This window comes from Sprattus sprattus, assembly GCF_963457725.1.
Source record: "Sprattus sprattus genome assembly, chromosome: 1".
Lineage (NCBI taxonomy): Eukaryota > Metazoa > Chordata > Actinopteri > Clupeiformes > Clupeidae > Sprattus > Sprattus sprattus.
Genome location: NC_137920.1, coordinates 28,171,223 through 28,186,865, shown reverse-complemented (window position 1 = coordinate 28,186,865; position 15,643 = coordinate 28,171,223). Strand labels below are relative to the sequence as shown.

At 42.7% G+C, this 15,643-nt stretch overlaps 1 protein-coding gene across 1 annotated transcript; it reads left to right on the top strand.

Annotated features, from left to right (window-relative positions):
- Positions 1-2,334: 2,334 nt before the first annotated feature.
- On the top strand, positions 2,335-15,067 carry LOC308378972 (calponin-1-like; the record flags this gene model as incomplete). Its single annotated transcript, XM_080856006.1, has 7 exons — positions 2,335-2,394; positions 8,892-9,013; positions 9,644-9,710; positions 13,160-13,297; positions 13,636-13,752; positions 13,920-14,066; positions 14,837-15,067. 7 exons carry the CDS (start codon positions 2,335-2,337, stop codon positions 15,065-15,067), a joined length of 882 nt encoding a protein of 293 aa, XP_080712132.1.
- Between the last annotated feature and the right edge of the window lie 576 nt (positions 15,068-15,643).

Below are 15,643 nucleotides of genomic sequence, written 5' to 3'. Positions count from 1 at the left end.
ACTTGGCCTTGGGGGTTGAACACGCCCTGATCACTTGGCCTTGGGGTTGAACACGCCCTGATCACTTGCCCTCGAGGGTTGAGCTGCGCCTGATCACTTGCCCTCAGGGGTTGAACACGCCCTGATCACTTGGCCTTGGGGGTTGAACACGCCCTGATCACTTGGCCTTGGGGTTGAACACGCCCTGATCACTTGCCCTCAGGGGTTGAACAAGCCCTGATCACTTGCCCTCGGGGTTGAGCTGCCCCTGATCACTTGCCCTCAGGGATTGAACACGCCCTGATCACTTGCCCCGGGGGTTAAACTGGACTCTTTGGACATGCCTGAAGTGCAAAGTCTGGAAGGTTGGAAGGAAAGTTTTCATATTTTATATGAAGACAGGTTCATTTTTGTTTCTGGACATAGAATCCAATTACGGTTCTCACTCACTGTGGGGTCCCCCTTAAAAGAGACAGAGAGAGATTACCCTGGGCCTGAAGTGGTCACCATATCGCCAAATCTTTTATTTTAATTGCCATTGAATTGCCTTAAAAGCCTATTTCAATCTTGTAGCTTATTGTAACTCATCACACCACAAAGGCTTTTGAAAGGCTTGCTTCGCCCATAAATACAATCTCTGTCATCATCTCTATCATAATTATTGTCCTTTATTACCGTGAGTGTGTGTGTGTCTGTGTGCGTGTGTGCGTGTGTGTGTGTGTGTGTGTGTGTGTGTGTGTGTGTGTGTGTGTGTGTGTCAGTGGGACGTGAGCAGTAGCAGACAAAGGGCTGGTCAGCGGAGGTCTGATGGCAGCATTATGAATTTTCCACTCTCACTGTGCAGGCATGCGGTGTGACTCACAGGACAATGACACACTGCAGTCACTGTAAATCTCCCAACTCACTCTGGCCCTGTCTCTCAACATACAACCCCCCCCTCCCTCTCTCTCTCCATCTCTCAACAAACAAATCTCTTCCACTTTGTCTCTCCCTCTACACCTCTCTCTCTTTTCCGTTCTCTCAGCATGCTTGTTCTTATTCCTCTCTGTCTTTTCACCTCTCTATCTCTCTTTCTCTGTCCCTCTCTCTTTCTCTCCATCTATCTCTCGCTCGCTCTCTCTGGCTTTCGTCTGTAGACTTTTTCAAATGACTGCTGACACACACAGTGGTGACCGGAGTGTGTAAACGAGGAACAGCACCTCATCATTCCTTTCGCTCTTACAGGCTGAGGTCACACGTGCACAAACACACACAAACACACACACACACATACACACACACACACACACACACAAAAGGAACACACACACACACACACACACACACACACACACACACACACACACACACACACACACACACACACACACACACACACACACACACAGACGGACATCCCATCCACAAACACACACACATACAAAGAAAGGAACAGGCATACACACACAACCATACACACAGGATGAAAATGGATACTTGCATAAACAAACACACACACACACACACACACACACACACACACACACACACACACACACACACACACACACATGCATGGCAATACACACAAAAAAGGAGCACACGCACACAGGCAATGGATGGACATACAAACACACACACTCATACAGTAGCCAGAGGAGAGAGTGGAAACGGCTGGCTTGGCCTGAGGGAACCCTGATGACTCAGTCCTTCAGGTATTAATTATTTAACCAACTTATTCAGTGCTTCGAATACACTAAAGCCATGGTTTGATAATATTATCATAGTATAGTACAATCCTAATCTATTAAACCCTGTTAGGCCCTAGATAGCATATTTCCCAACAATATGCGTCATAAGCTTATAAATAAACAACATGTTGTTAACACATTCCTCATTGCACAGAAAAGTCTGAGGCTGAGGTTAAATCTACCTGAGATTCAAACATTAAATGTCCAGGAATTTCACTTAAAGCTTGACGAACGTTTGCAAACCAGCCTGCATGTGCATTGGATTCATACATTGTTCTAATGAAACAAAACAGTTTTCTGAAACATAAATGTTTACTATATGTTAATGCCAAAGTTATAAATGGGCTGCATTTCATCACTGCCACCAGGTATAAAAGAATGAGTTGCATCCCAGGCTAATACCATGTGGATGACCTCACTAATGCCTGTTGTGACTTCCCTGTCGTGATTGGATGGCTGCCCCGGCCAATAGGGAGGCGAGCTGTGCACGCACGGATGGGAGAAGGTTTTTAAAAGAATGAGGGAAAGTTACGAGCACTACTTCTGGGCCACTGTGCAGGAGAAACAGGTGGGATAAGACCGGCGCTGGAACCTCACAGAGAGAGAATAACCCTAAGGACAAACCATGGCTAGCCATTTTATCAGAGGACCAAGTTTTGGAATGTCAGCTGAGGTCAAGAGCAAGGTAGGGTGTGTGTGTGTGTGTATACTTTGAGTCTTTCTGTTTCTCTGTGAGTGTGTGTGTTTGTCAGTGGATGTTCATCTCTGTACTCTCTCTCTCTCTCTCTTTCTCTCTCTCTCTCTCTCTCTCTCTCTCTCTCTCTCTCTCTCTCTCTCTCTTTCTCTCTCTCTTTCTCTCTTTGTCTCTCTCTCTCTCTCTCTCTCTCTCTCTGTCCAGTGACACACAAGAGTAACGCTATATCAAATGAGTAATGTTGACAGAATCCTAGATTGGATGGACAAGGTCACAGAGAGTGAAAGAAAGAATAACACGAAACAAGACATAGGAGAGACAGAGCGTGAGAGAGTATGAAGGCAAGGAAGAAGGAACATAAAGTTCGTAGAAAGAATAAAAAAGGGAGAGGGAACCAATTATTTTCCTGCCACATTCTAGAGGCTTCTTGACCATCATCCATAGTCCCCCCACACACAGATGTGTTTCTTGTAATATATCTGTCACATCAGGTCCCACTCAGTCACATCACATTATTTAGGACATATTATATTGTGTTATATTATTTTTAATTGTATTATTGTTATATGATTATTCATTTTATTATATTTGGTACGTCAAATATTATATAATGCACTTTTAGTGTTCCTCTAGCTCAAGTGATTGACAACTAACTACAACACCAAGATCATTTGATACCTTACACATAACATGTAAATGTAGAGTAGATGACTTGTTTCATTAAGTAGTTCCCTTATTTGTCCTGGAACCAAAAATATTCAGTGCCAGAAAATCGGTGATGAACTGTCACTCTCTAAGGAAATAATATCCCCAACTGGTGGAGAGGCATCACTGCCTGGGGAGGGGATATGACAGATGTACTGTATACCCATGCAGGGTCTTCTAACTGGCTGCTGGGATGGATAAATATTTACAGTAACCTTCCCCCAGCTGCAGGCCGGATAGTCTGAGTCTGAGAGTGGGCTGGGGGCTAAGGAGGACTGATGCATGATGAGCACTGCCAAAAGAGGCCGCATAGTTTTTTACTTTACTCTCTCTCTGCTCTGTTCTGTTCTGTTCTGTGATGTTATGCTATGCTATGCTATGCTATGAGATGAGATGAGATGAGATGATATGATATGATATGATATGATATGATATGATATGATATGATATGATATGATATGATATGATATGATATGATATGATATTATATGATATGATATGATTGATATGATATGAAATGATATCTTCTCCTTTCTTCTCTGTACTATTTGAGGCAAAGAATTAAAGCCACACTCTTTTCTGGTCACTTCCTTGTTTTCTTTTTTTTTTTTTTCGCCCGTAGCTGTCCAAGTCTTTTCCTCTACTGGTGAATTCCATTGATAACAAAACTGACATTAAAGTATCTGATTCATTTTGATTGTCACAGATGGACATGTAAGATGGATGTCTATTGATATAATAAATGCTTTAAAAACCTCTAGAGAGAAGCCTTCTGCCAGTAAGGCATTTCATCAGAAGCAGGTTGTATTTTTTGGCCAAAGTGGGGATGTTTGTTCTTGGAGGACTTGTATCTTCTAGGAACCCCTAGCGCCAGCTCTCTTACTGTCAGCCATTTTTAAATCACAGCATGAATTATAATCGCACGCATGGATGATGCGTGATAAAAGCAGTTCATTTGTAAATGGCATAGTCACCCTTTATTTGGATGGTCTTCTACAGACTGTCTGTTGAAACTTTGTTAACCACAATTTATGGTTAAGGTTAGGGTTAGTGGTTGGGTTAGGTTAAAGTGATATTCAGTGAACAATTAGAAAGTTTGTACTTGAGTCTCTGTCTCTGCAGGCGGACTATCCAAATAAAGCGTTACCTAGAACAAATAACCAATTCTAGAGAATATCATCACAGGCTTTTGTTGGGATGATCTTTAACAACCAACAAAAGTTCTCGAGTTCTCCAAAGATATAAGCACTGTGCAGGGTTTTTCATTAGATGAAGAGATAGTGATACTGTGGTGTACTGGGAGAGTGATTATACCCAGGAGTAACATAGCTGGATCTGTTCCCAAAGTTATGTGATTACATATAAGGTACACAGACACTTATACACAATCATGCACACACATATACATGTATATATATATATATATATATATATGTATGCTCCTCTGTCACACACATAATCATGTCATAACTTTGATTAATGCTCTTGTCTCTCTCTCTCTCTCTCTCTCACACACACACACACACACACACACACACACACACACACACACACACACACACACACACACACACACACACACACACACACACACACACAGAGACACACAGATGCAGACACACAGACACACACACAATCACACACACACACACACACACACACACACACACACACACACACACACACACACACACACACACACACACACACACACACACACACATATATATATATATGCAGGTAGGTGCTTAAAGCCCCCACAGGCCAGCTCCTTTTATGGGCTCTGCGGCAGCAGAAGCAGTTCTCTCTGTCTGGGGTGACAGGAGACGCCCACAAGCTGTAAACACAAGAGAGAGAGATGGGAAAGGACACACACACACACACACACACACACACAGAGAGAGAGTGAAAGAGATACAGCGAGATTGGGGAACAGGGAGAGAGGGAAAGAGAGAGAGAGAGATGGGGTGCAGAGAGAGAGAGAGTGCATGGCCAGAGCAGGCAGGGAAAGAGAAAGGGAGAAAACAACATGAAGAGTAAAGTTGTGATGAATGAAAAAACAAACAGGAATGAAAGAGAAATAATCAAAGGGAAGATAAAAGTGTGTGTTTAGTGATGCAGATTAAAATGAAGCTTGATAGAGCAGTGAGAATTGCTGGCCTGGTTATTACATCACTAATGCTGTTTAGTCAGTCAGTTCATTCATGTGTTTCAATATGTGTAACTTCTTGAGTATGAACTCTGTGTATGTACATGAGCGTGTGACATGGTGGGGTGAGGTGGTGAGTGTCTGTGTGTATGTACATGTGTGTGTGTGAAATGGTGGGGTCAGGTGGTGTGTGTGTGTGTGTGTGTGTGTGTGTGTGTGTTTGTCACTCATGGGTCAAGTGTATATGGGTTTATTCAGTGATGGCAAAATACTGCATATAGAATAGAATAGTACCACCCTGAGTTCTCTCTCACACTCTCTCTCTCTCACTCTCTCTCACTCTTACTCTCACTCTCTCTCTCTCTCACTAACTCTCTCTTTCTCTCTCTCTCTCTCTCTCTCACTCACTCTCACTCTCACTCTCACTCTCACTCTCTCTCACTCTTACTCTCACTCTCTCTCTCTCTCACTCAATCTCTCTTTCTCTCTCTCTATCAATCACTCAATTCAATTCAAAGAAGCTTTATTAGCATGAATGTTTTTTTAACACTATTGCCAAAGCTGATTCAACACATACATATTACATACACATACAGAAGGACACAAATAAAATGAAGAGTTGATTAAAAATAATCAACAAATCAACAAAAGAATATTCCAAAAATAACAACAAGCATACAGTTTCACTCACTCACTCTCTCTCCCTCTCTCGGGCCAGGGCTTGCTGTCATCAGCTCTCTTTCTCTTCTCTCTCTCTCTCTCTGTATTTATGAATCCTTCTCTGTAATGCCACTCATTCAGCACTGGGATGCCATCAGCTTCAAGCAGAAGAGACAGATCTAATGACTTAGCCAAGACGCATTTCCAAATCTCTGACATAGCATGGCTGCTCACTGCCCTAATAAGATGGCAGACCACACTGCACCCCCCCCCTCCCACACACACACACACACACACACACACACACACATACACACACACACACTCCAGAAACAACATGCTGCTGAGGGGCTTGATGGAGCGGTATGTAACATTTGTTTGTGTGTGGACGTGTGTGTGTGTATCTCTGGTTAACCATCTGTAAAGGAACATTCTTGGAACCCATACCACGGTGAGGGCATTTGTGTATGTGTGTGAGAACGCGCGTGTGTGTGTGTGTGTGTCTGTGTGTGTGTGTGTGTCTGTGTGTGTGTGTGTGTGTGTGTGTGTGTGTGTGTGTCTGTGTGTGTGTGTGTGTGTGTGTGTGTGTGTGTGTGTGTGTGTGTGTGTGTGTGTGTGTGTGTGCTGTGTGTGTGTGTGTGTGTGTGTGTGTGTGTGTGTGTGTGTGTGTGTGTGGGTGTGTGGGGGGGGGGGGGACTGTGTGACAGAGGAAGGGAGAGACAGAGAGCAAGAGCAAGAGCAAGGCACACAACTAGAGAGACAGGGGGATAACAGTTTCTGCCTAGTTTGGTGTGCTTCCCAGAGTAGGAAGCTTCTCCCTGCCGCTGCTCAGGAATCACAGACTGCTCTTGTTCCCCGCTCTGTCCCACGTCTTAAAAGGAGAACAGCCATCCAGCAGGAGAGAGAGAGAGGAAGGGAGAGAGAGAGAGAGAGAGAGAGAGAGAGAGAGAGGAAGGGAGAGGAAGGGAGAGACAGATAGACAGAGAGAGAGAGAAAGGGAGAGAAAGAGAGAGGGAGCAAGCAAGCAAGCAATGACGAGCAGTACCCCCTGCGAGATGGAAAGAGGAAGAGAAAAAGAAAGAGAGAAAGAGATAGAGAGGGAGCAGGCAAACAATCAAGAGCATACTGTCCTGAGAGAAAGAGAGAGGAAGAGAGAGATAGATAGACAGAGAGAGAGAGAGAAAGGGAGAGAGAGAGAGAGAGAGAGCAAGCAAGCAATCAAGAGCAGTACCCCCTGCGAGATGGAAAGAGGAAGAGAAAAAGAAAGAGAGAAAGAGAGAAAGAGAGAGAGAGGGAGCAAGCAATCAAGAGCACACCGTCCTGCAAGAAAGAGAGAGGAAGAGAGAGACAGATGGACAGAGAGAGAGAGAAAGAGCAAGTAAGTAAGCAACCAAGAACACGATGCCTTTCAGGAATCTCAGTAATGGGGTGTCAAACCCAGACAAATGTGCTAAGACACACAGCGTAGAGTGCTATGTGTGGGTCCTGGGCCAGTCATTCCTGCAGAAATCTGCTTAGGCCTTTGTTCAAGTCAGATAAGATCTCTCGGGACTCTGCAATGGATTAGTTGGCCTGGAACGGAGTACAACCTTATTGAATGTATCCTCCATGTGCAACCCCAAGTATGGCCATTTTATAGTAGTCTGCCATGTGTCATAGTCGCTGAAATTCGTAAACTCTAAATGAATCACTGTTGTGCTTACTGCTTGGATGGTGAAGAAGAGATCAAGGAAGAGATTTTACCACATGCATTATTGTATCACGTAACTGAGTCCTTCCTAAAGAGCATGTGCAAATAGCATGTTAACCACATGTAATGGACAAATGTAATGATTTGTAGGGGTGGGGGAAAAAATCGATTATTCGATTTTAATCGATTCTCTCTAAAACGATTCTGTCTCGATTCAGAAAAGTTCATAATCGATTTTGTAATTAAAAAAAAAAAAAAAAAAAAAAACTTTTTTTTTTTTTTTTTTTAACACATCCATTTTATGTTGAAATGCAAGCTGCATCGATTATTGGATTGTTCATAAAAAGTCAAAATTGTGACAAGGAAAAGCTTTTTCTCTCATAAAAAATAGAGAAGGTAATTCATCTGTTGATTTTCTTTAATTATCAAACACAAAGTAGGAAGTGTAGCAAAGACTCTAAGTAGCAAACTCAAATGTTTTAAAAGTCGAAATGGATTGATAATCGTTTTATCGGTTTAGAATTGGTAATCGTTTTTTTACACATCCATTTTATGTTGAAATGCAATTATCGATTGATTATCGAATAAAACGATTATCGATGCATTTTGACTATTGAATCATTTGAGTTTGCAACTCAGAGTCTATATTGAAGAAAATCAACAGATGAATTACCTTCGCTATTTGCTTTATTAGAGTAAAAGCTATTAATGGTCACAATTTTTACTTTCTATGAGCAATGCAATAGTCGATGCAGCTTGCATTTCAACATAAAATGGATGTGTCAAAAAAAAAAAAAAAAAAATTTTTTTTTTTAAATTACAAAATCGATTTTAAATCGATAATCGATTTTAAATCGAATCGTTGACCTCTGAATCGATTTCGAATCGAATCGTGAGGTGCCAAGAGATTCCCACCCCTAATGATTTGTAGTCCCAAATGATCATTTATCTAACATTATTGAAATGTATTTAACATATAATGTTGCATTAACAAGTGTGCCTTGGGTAACCAGCACTGAATGTGAACTTTTTTTTTTTTTCGGCCCCAAGTTGAACACAAAACACTAAGGATTAAGGGTTGATGTGTTGCTATATCCCTGTTCCTAAGGAAAGTAAGACAATACTTTTGGGAATATTTAAGCCATCGCTGTGGACTGATTCTGATTCATCCTTCATAGACTTAGTCCAGAATCACATCCCCTGTGCTTACTGCCTTTGAACACCAGCATGGTTTCCACACCTGGATTTGACCCCTGACCTCTCAACTTTCACCTTTGACCCCAGTTGGCCGGGAAGTATGACCCAGTGAGGGAGGATCAGTTGCGGCTGTGGATCCAGGAGGTGACGGGCCGGCGCGTTGGCGACAACTTCATGGAGAGCCTGAGGGACGGAGTACTCCTGTGCGAGTGAGTCGGAGCTCCAGATCATAGATTACCAGCCAGCGGTGTCACTTGCAGCTTCTTGTTTGGAGACAGTATCAAGTAGCCTGGGTGCCATCCGTTTGTACACGTTCCACTGATTGCTGCCTTCTCGCTGAACAAACGTCAGCGAGAACAAAAGAGACGGCACCCAGGCTAAGTATCAAGGTCTTCTTCCAGCATATTGCAAGAAATTAAAGAAAAATGAAAAGGGCAAACTCACAGCTCACACGTTTATATATACTATAGTATGGGAAGTATTCAAAGAGTTTACTTATTTTGCACGATGTTACCCTTGATATTTCAAACTCTGACTGAACAGATAATTTTTTTGTGTCCATTTTTTATATAAATGCCCTCACTTTGCAAATTGAAAGAGAATTGTTTTAAAGAAAGGAAATAACCACAGTATTTTTCTCAGGGGCCATGCAGAATGTGTAGCGTATTTCTTTGCATCTTACTGAAATATCAAAAGTTAATATAAAAAGTAGTTAGTGATACACCACTCCGCATAGGTCTAACAGACCAATCAAAGCATGGCAGCACTTGTTCCATCATTCCTCTGTTTCTTTTCTTATTGCTCCATGTCCTTCATCTTTTTCCCCTTCTTCTCCTCAGACTAATCAACAAGCTGCAGCCGGGGTCAGTGAGGAAGATAAGCACATCCACCCAAAACTGGCATCAGGTGAGGGCCCCAACTCCATCTGCGGCAAAATGTCTCTGGTCAAATCTGGCACCAGCCGATGCACACTCTGCTCTGTCAACAGGTAGGGGAGGCAGGCAGAGGCAGAGGTAGAGGTAGAGGCAGAGGCAGAGGCAGAGGCAGAGGCAGATTGTGTGAGCTATGCAGTTGTTATGCACCAGTGGCTCCGGTTTAGCTCAGAGGAGCATGGCTGTCACCGCACAAATCATAAGCGCCTGACGGAGAAATGTAAGCAGACCTGAGTGCCACACATACGTAGCAGAGGCTAATGGGGTAATAGCATGTCTGGTCTTATACTCCCATCTTGAACTCGATGACTTTACTACGTCTCCGACTTAAGTGTGTCCGTCTCAGTGTCTTCCTCTGCGTGTCTATTTTAACCGTTTCTCTTTATTTACATCTCCCTTTCTCTTTCCATACAGCATGGTCTGGTAACAGAATATCGGGTCATAACTCTCACTCTCACTTTGAAATGGCTGACTTTAGAGCGTCTTTTTCAGTCTTAGCATCCCCTTGTGCTTCCTTTCTGTTAGACTGTTTCCTTTCTATTCTCATCTCTCTTTCTCTTTCTATCAACCTCTCACCTGCTCTTTGAGCGTTGGGGGAGCTACTTTGAAAGCATTACTTTCAAGCTACCCATGACTTGTTGAACCACAGCAAAACTACCGTAGGAAGAAATCTAGTTTGGTTAACTAAAGCCACTAAAGTAATACAAAACTACGCTGCTAAAAGGTGATGCGGATGTAAGACAATCACATGCCAGCAAAACAATGCCACTCAGTTGAGTAAATTGCAAAAAGTGCCAACTTGTCATATGTAAAGAAAAATAAAATAAAAATACCACATACATAACAATTCATCGGAAAAATTCAAGGAATGTCACCTCTGGTTTTGTATACAATGTCCAGCAGTCAGCCACCTGCCCTCCAGAAACTCCAGTCCAGCCAGGTAGCTTCTAAAATAGCATGCAACAACTTCTCTGAACATTTGCTAATGACACAGAGGTCAAGTGTGAGGTAGTGGCTGCCTGATGAATGCACTGTCTGGGCATGCCTTCACAGCGGTCAGGATGAAAGAAAAGGGAGGATGGGGCTGGTCAAAGGGGGATGAATAATACAGTAGAGAAGCAATGGCCAAATAAAATAATCATTCCTTTCCTTTTATGGCCAGAAACAGTTTGTAGTTTAAGTAGATTATATAGCAAGGAAGTCATTTAAATTTGGATGAAGTTGAACTTCCAGCCAGCTCCTGCAAAGTGCATTTAAACTACTAGTTTAACTCCATGTAGTTCACTACCTGCCATCACTGCCTGCTCCCTCTCTCACTCTATACTTCTCTTCCTCAAGTGATGACCCCTGCTCCCTCTCTCACTCTCTACTTCTCTCCCTCAAGTGATGAGCCCTGCTCCCTCTCTCTACTTCTCTTCCTGAATGATGACCCCCTGCTCCCTCTCCGTACCTCTACTTCTCTTCCTCAAGTGATGACCCCTGCTCCCTCTCTCACTCTATACTTATCTTCCTCAAGTGATGACCCCTGCTCCCTCTCTCACTCTATACTTCTCTTCCTCAAGTGATGACCCCTGCTCACTCTCTCTCTCTATTTCTGTCCTTCAAGTGATGATCCCTGCTCCATCTCTAACTCTACTTCCCTCCTTCAAGTGATGACCCCTGCTCCCTCTCTCTACTTCTCTTCCTCAATGATGACCCCCCTGCTCCCTCTCTCACCCTCTACTTCTCTTCCTCAAGTGATGACCCCTGCTCCCTCTCCCTCTCTCACTCTCTATTTCTCTTCCTCAAGTGATGACCCTGCTCCCTCTCGCATTCCTGTCACACTCTCCTTTAAATTCCCAATGATCAATGACGATTCAACCTTTTCCTTTATGCCTTTCTCTTCCACCTGGACTCTTGAGGCATCGAGCTGTATATGGTAATGTGGAGGGTCTACTGCTTGGCACAGTGGATCAGTATGTTTACATTCCACGATAGTGGCTGCTGAATTAAGGCAGTATCAGATTGTGTGTATATTAGCCTTTGGGAATATAACCCCGGCAGGATTTCCTCCCTTAAAGGAAGAGTAACTGTAGGTTCATTGTAGGCCACATTTTATTATAATTAAAATATATACACATATGAAATACTGATAGGACAGTATGTTGATTTGTGCTGCTAAATAAAGGCACATCGCAGAAAATGTGGAGAATTAGAGCTTTCATGTGATGCTGTACTTTTGTTCTTTAGCTTTCAATCACAAATTGCAAACAAAGGGGAATTACGAATTATGAACAAGAAACATTCCTTTTCTTACATCCTCTGAAAATAGCTTATTTTCCTCAGCAAGGCTTGTCTTTAACTTTCCAACTGTGCTTGTCTCACTGTCTGTGGTGTGAACACAGAATGAATGAATGAATGAACGAACGAACGAACGAACGAACGAACGAACGAACGAACGAACGAACGAACGAACGAACGAACGAACGAACGAACGAACGAACGAAGGAACGAACGAACGAATGAATGCACACACTCACAAAGTACTTTATAGATACCTGTATAGATACGTGTACCTCACATGTTGTTAAGGACTCAACTCAGTTGTCAGATGGTTCTGGGCTACAGGGTGGTCTGGCTGCTGGCTGCCACCGATGTTCCATTTATATTTAGTGATGCTCCAAACTGTCCCCTTCTTAAAACAACACACCTACCTGGAGAGCAGGCTTGGGATAAAATTAGGAGGCAAACATGTACAGTTCTTATGTCCCCTCTCATCTCCTACAATGAGCTGAGGCATCACATCTTTCGTTGACGTAATTACCACGATCTTAGGAACACCTGGAATTTGTTCATTGTGTGATTTAATCAGGAACTTAGGTGCAATTTAATCAGGAACTTGTAAACGGTCTGCTCCTCCTCCAATCAATCACTCTCTGAAACTGCAGCTTGATGTCACCTGAACTACGACCCCTGACCTGGTGAACAAAAAACCCAAACCCCTGAGCCTTTGCTAGCTATTGATGAGGTAATTGCGGTTGTAGTTATTATTTCATTATCAATCAGAGTTCCAAATTGATAGATTAGTACATTTTGTGAGATTGATCCTTATTTTGGCATCTATAGTACATACCACATTTTGTGTGGCACCCCCATGTGTTCAACTTAATTGATCTGCTTTTGTGTTGAAAAGTTGATGCCTGTCCAATCGGGTGAGATTACCAACATTTTATTGGTGCTGTTGTCAGGATAGTACCAACATTATCTTGATGGATCTTGTGAAGAGAGTATTAATGTGTGTACACAATTGCACCATTTATTTGGCGCCATCCACAAGGTGAGGTACCCACATTTTACTGCTGCCCGGGCCGTGTGAGGCTGGCACAAATCGTACCTACAATGCTGACATCATTCCTTCTTTTTCCTTCTCTTTTTCTGTCCCAGCTTGAGAACATCAGTAACTTTGTGCGAGCCATCACTGATTACGGACTCAAGGCTCATGACATCTTTGAGGCCAACGACCTCTTTGAGACCATGAACCACACTCAGGTCCAGTCCACGCTGATTGCCCTAGCTGGAGTGGTGGGTATTGCCTTTAGAATGCAACATCATATGCAGTCACACTGATATTTACACTGTCTTTACTTAAACACTGCATTTGATTCACATAATCAGAAGTGATGTAAAGAGTAGGCATTCTAGAATTCAAACGAAGCTCTAAAGAACATGGACCTATTCTTTGGACTTTGTTCTATTACTAGATTTGAACCAACGTGAAGTGCCTAAGTGGAATGACATTCTTAGGATAAACGTTATATTCTTCCTTCAACAAGTTCTTACCCGATATGCTTCCTGTGATCTCTCTGATGAGTATACAGTAGAAGACAGATGACACACCTGTGCTATTTCCTAACTTCCAGGCCAAGACCAAAGGCTTCAACACCAATCACGACCTTGGGGTGAAGTACGCCGAGAAGCAGCACCGCAAGTTTGCCCCGGACTTGATGAGGGAAGGGCGCAACGTCATCGGCCTGCAGGTCTGTTACTGTCTCTTGTTTTCTCAATTGCTAGAAATGAACAGGGACCTGGTACGTCTTGTTCTAGTTCATGAATGTGGTAAGGTATTTGTAAATAGTCCCCAACAGTCAAATTTCACATACACCTCTTGCAACACCTGTCTGAATTAACGAAATTCATCTTCTAGATGGGCACCAATAAATGTGCCAGCCAGAAGGGCATGACCTCGTATGGAACGAGACGGCACCTGTACGACCCCAGGTCTAGCATGGATACCCCTCTGGATCAGTCCACCATCAGTCTACAGATGGGCACAAACAAAGGAGCCAGCCAGGTAAGAGCACACTACCATAACATCATCTTGACCAGAAGCTCTCTAAGCCCATACCAAGGTGTTAGGTGATACAGGAAGTACAGTGGGAAAAATAAGTATTTGAACCCCTGCCGATTTTGCATGTTTACCCACTTGCAAAGAAATGTGTGATCTATAATTGTAATGGTAGGTCTAGCTTTGTAACAGTGAGAGACAGAATATCTACAAAAACATCCAGAAAACTGCATTTTATAACAGTTATGAATTGATTCGCATTTGTTGCGGCAAATAAGTTTTTAAACCCATAGCAAAACATGACTTAGTACTTGGTGGAGAAACCCTTGAGCTGCCATTACAGTTATAGATCACACATTTCTTTGCAAGTGGCCAGACTTGCGAAATCGGCAGGGGGTCAAATACTTATTTTCCCCACTGTATTAATCTTCTCTCAGAATTTAAAACCTGACACCAGCTCTCCGTTGACCTTAGCCTCAACTACCAACCAGTTTTCATTTCTTGCTTCCTCTTTTCCTTGGGCCAACGTCACTATATAGTAAAACTCCATTTAGACAGTGGTACCTAAGGTCGTTTAGTAACTCGGAAGGTTGCTAGTTTGATTCCCCACTCCTCCTTACCAAGTGTGTGTACCTTGAGCAAGACACTGAATTCCTAACTGCTCCTGAAAAAAATTAGACAAAACAGGCATTAAGGAATCTACAGTATGTACAGTACAGTAATTGTACACATGGTTCATATATGTCTTGAGGATGTTTTATACCTTCTTCTTTTAGGCTGGCATGACTGCGCCTGGCACCAAACGACAAGTGTTTGAATCAAAGATGGACCTGATGAACTGTGACACATCGACCGTGTCCCTCCAGATGGGCACCAACAAGGCTGCGTCCCAGCGTGGCATGACGCCCCTGGGTCTCCCACGCCAAGTCTACGACAAGAATTACTGCTCCAAAGTTGACGAGTACTACAACGAATCCTACTTGGATGGCTACAATTGCTCTGACTAAAGTCGATATGAGCCCATCCTCTCAAAGCAAACCAAAAAAATTAGATAAAAAAAAAATAGAAAAGGCAAACATGCACACAAATGTTGCAGTCGTTATTGTTTACGGTCATGAAACGATGAGCTCGTCATGGCACGGTCATGTTGGTTGTGTTTAACTTTCATTGAAACGGCTTGAGACATGCAGCACTCAAATCTCTCACTACTGATCTTAGTTTAGCATAGCGTGTAGACTGTAGCTTATATTTAGATTAGTAAGGCTAAATTCAGTTTGTTTAAGTAGTTATTTAAGTAGTTTAGGTAGTTCATTATTCAACACAATAAGCTGAATATTCCAAAAGACCCAGTCCAAGACACAATTACAAATTATTTTCTGCTGCTATATGCCACACTACATTTCTATCCCTTTCCAAAGAATCAGTGTACAATCAGCAGCGGTATGTCACAAAACAAACAAACTATTTTATAAGCTGTATCCAAATAAAACAACTACTGTATAGACATGTTTTTTTATGCTCTTTAGGGAGCTATAACTACCAAATCCCTTCTAAGATAGTGAAATTTTCCTTCATGGTTGGTC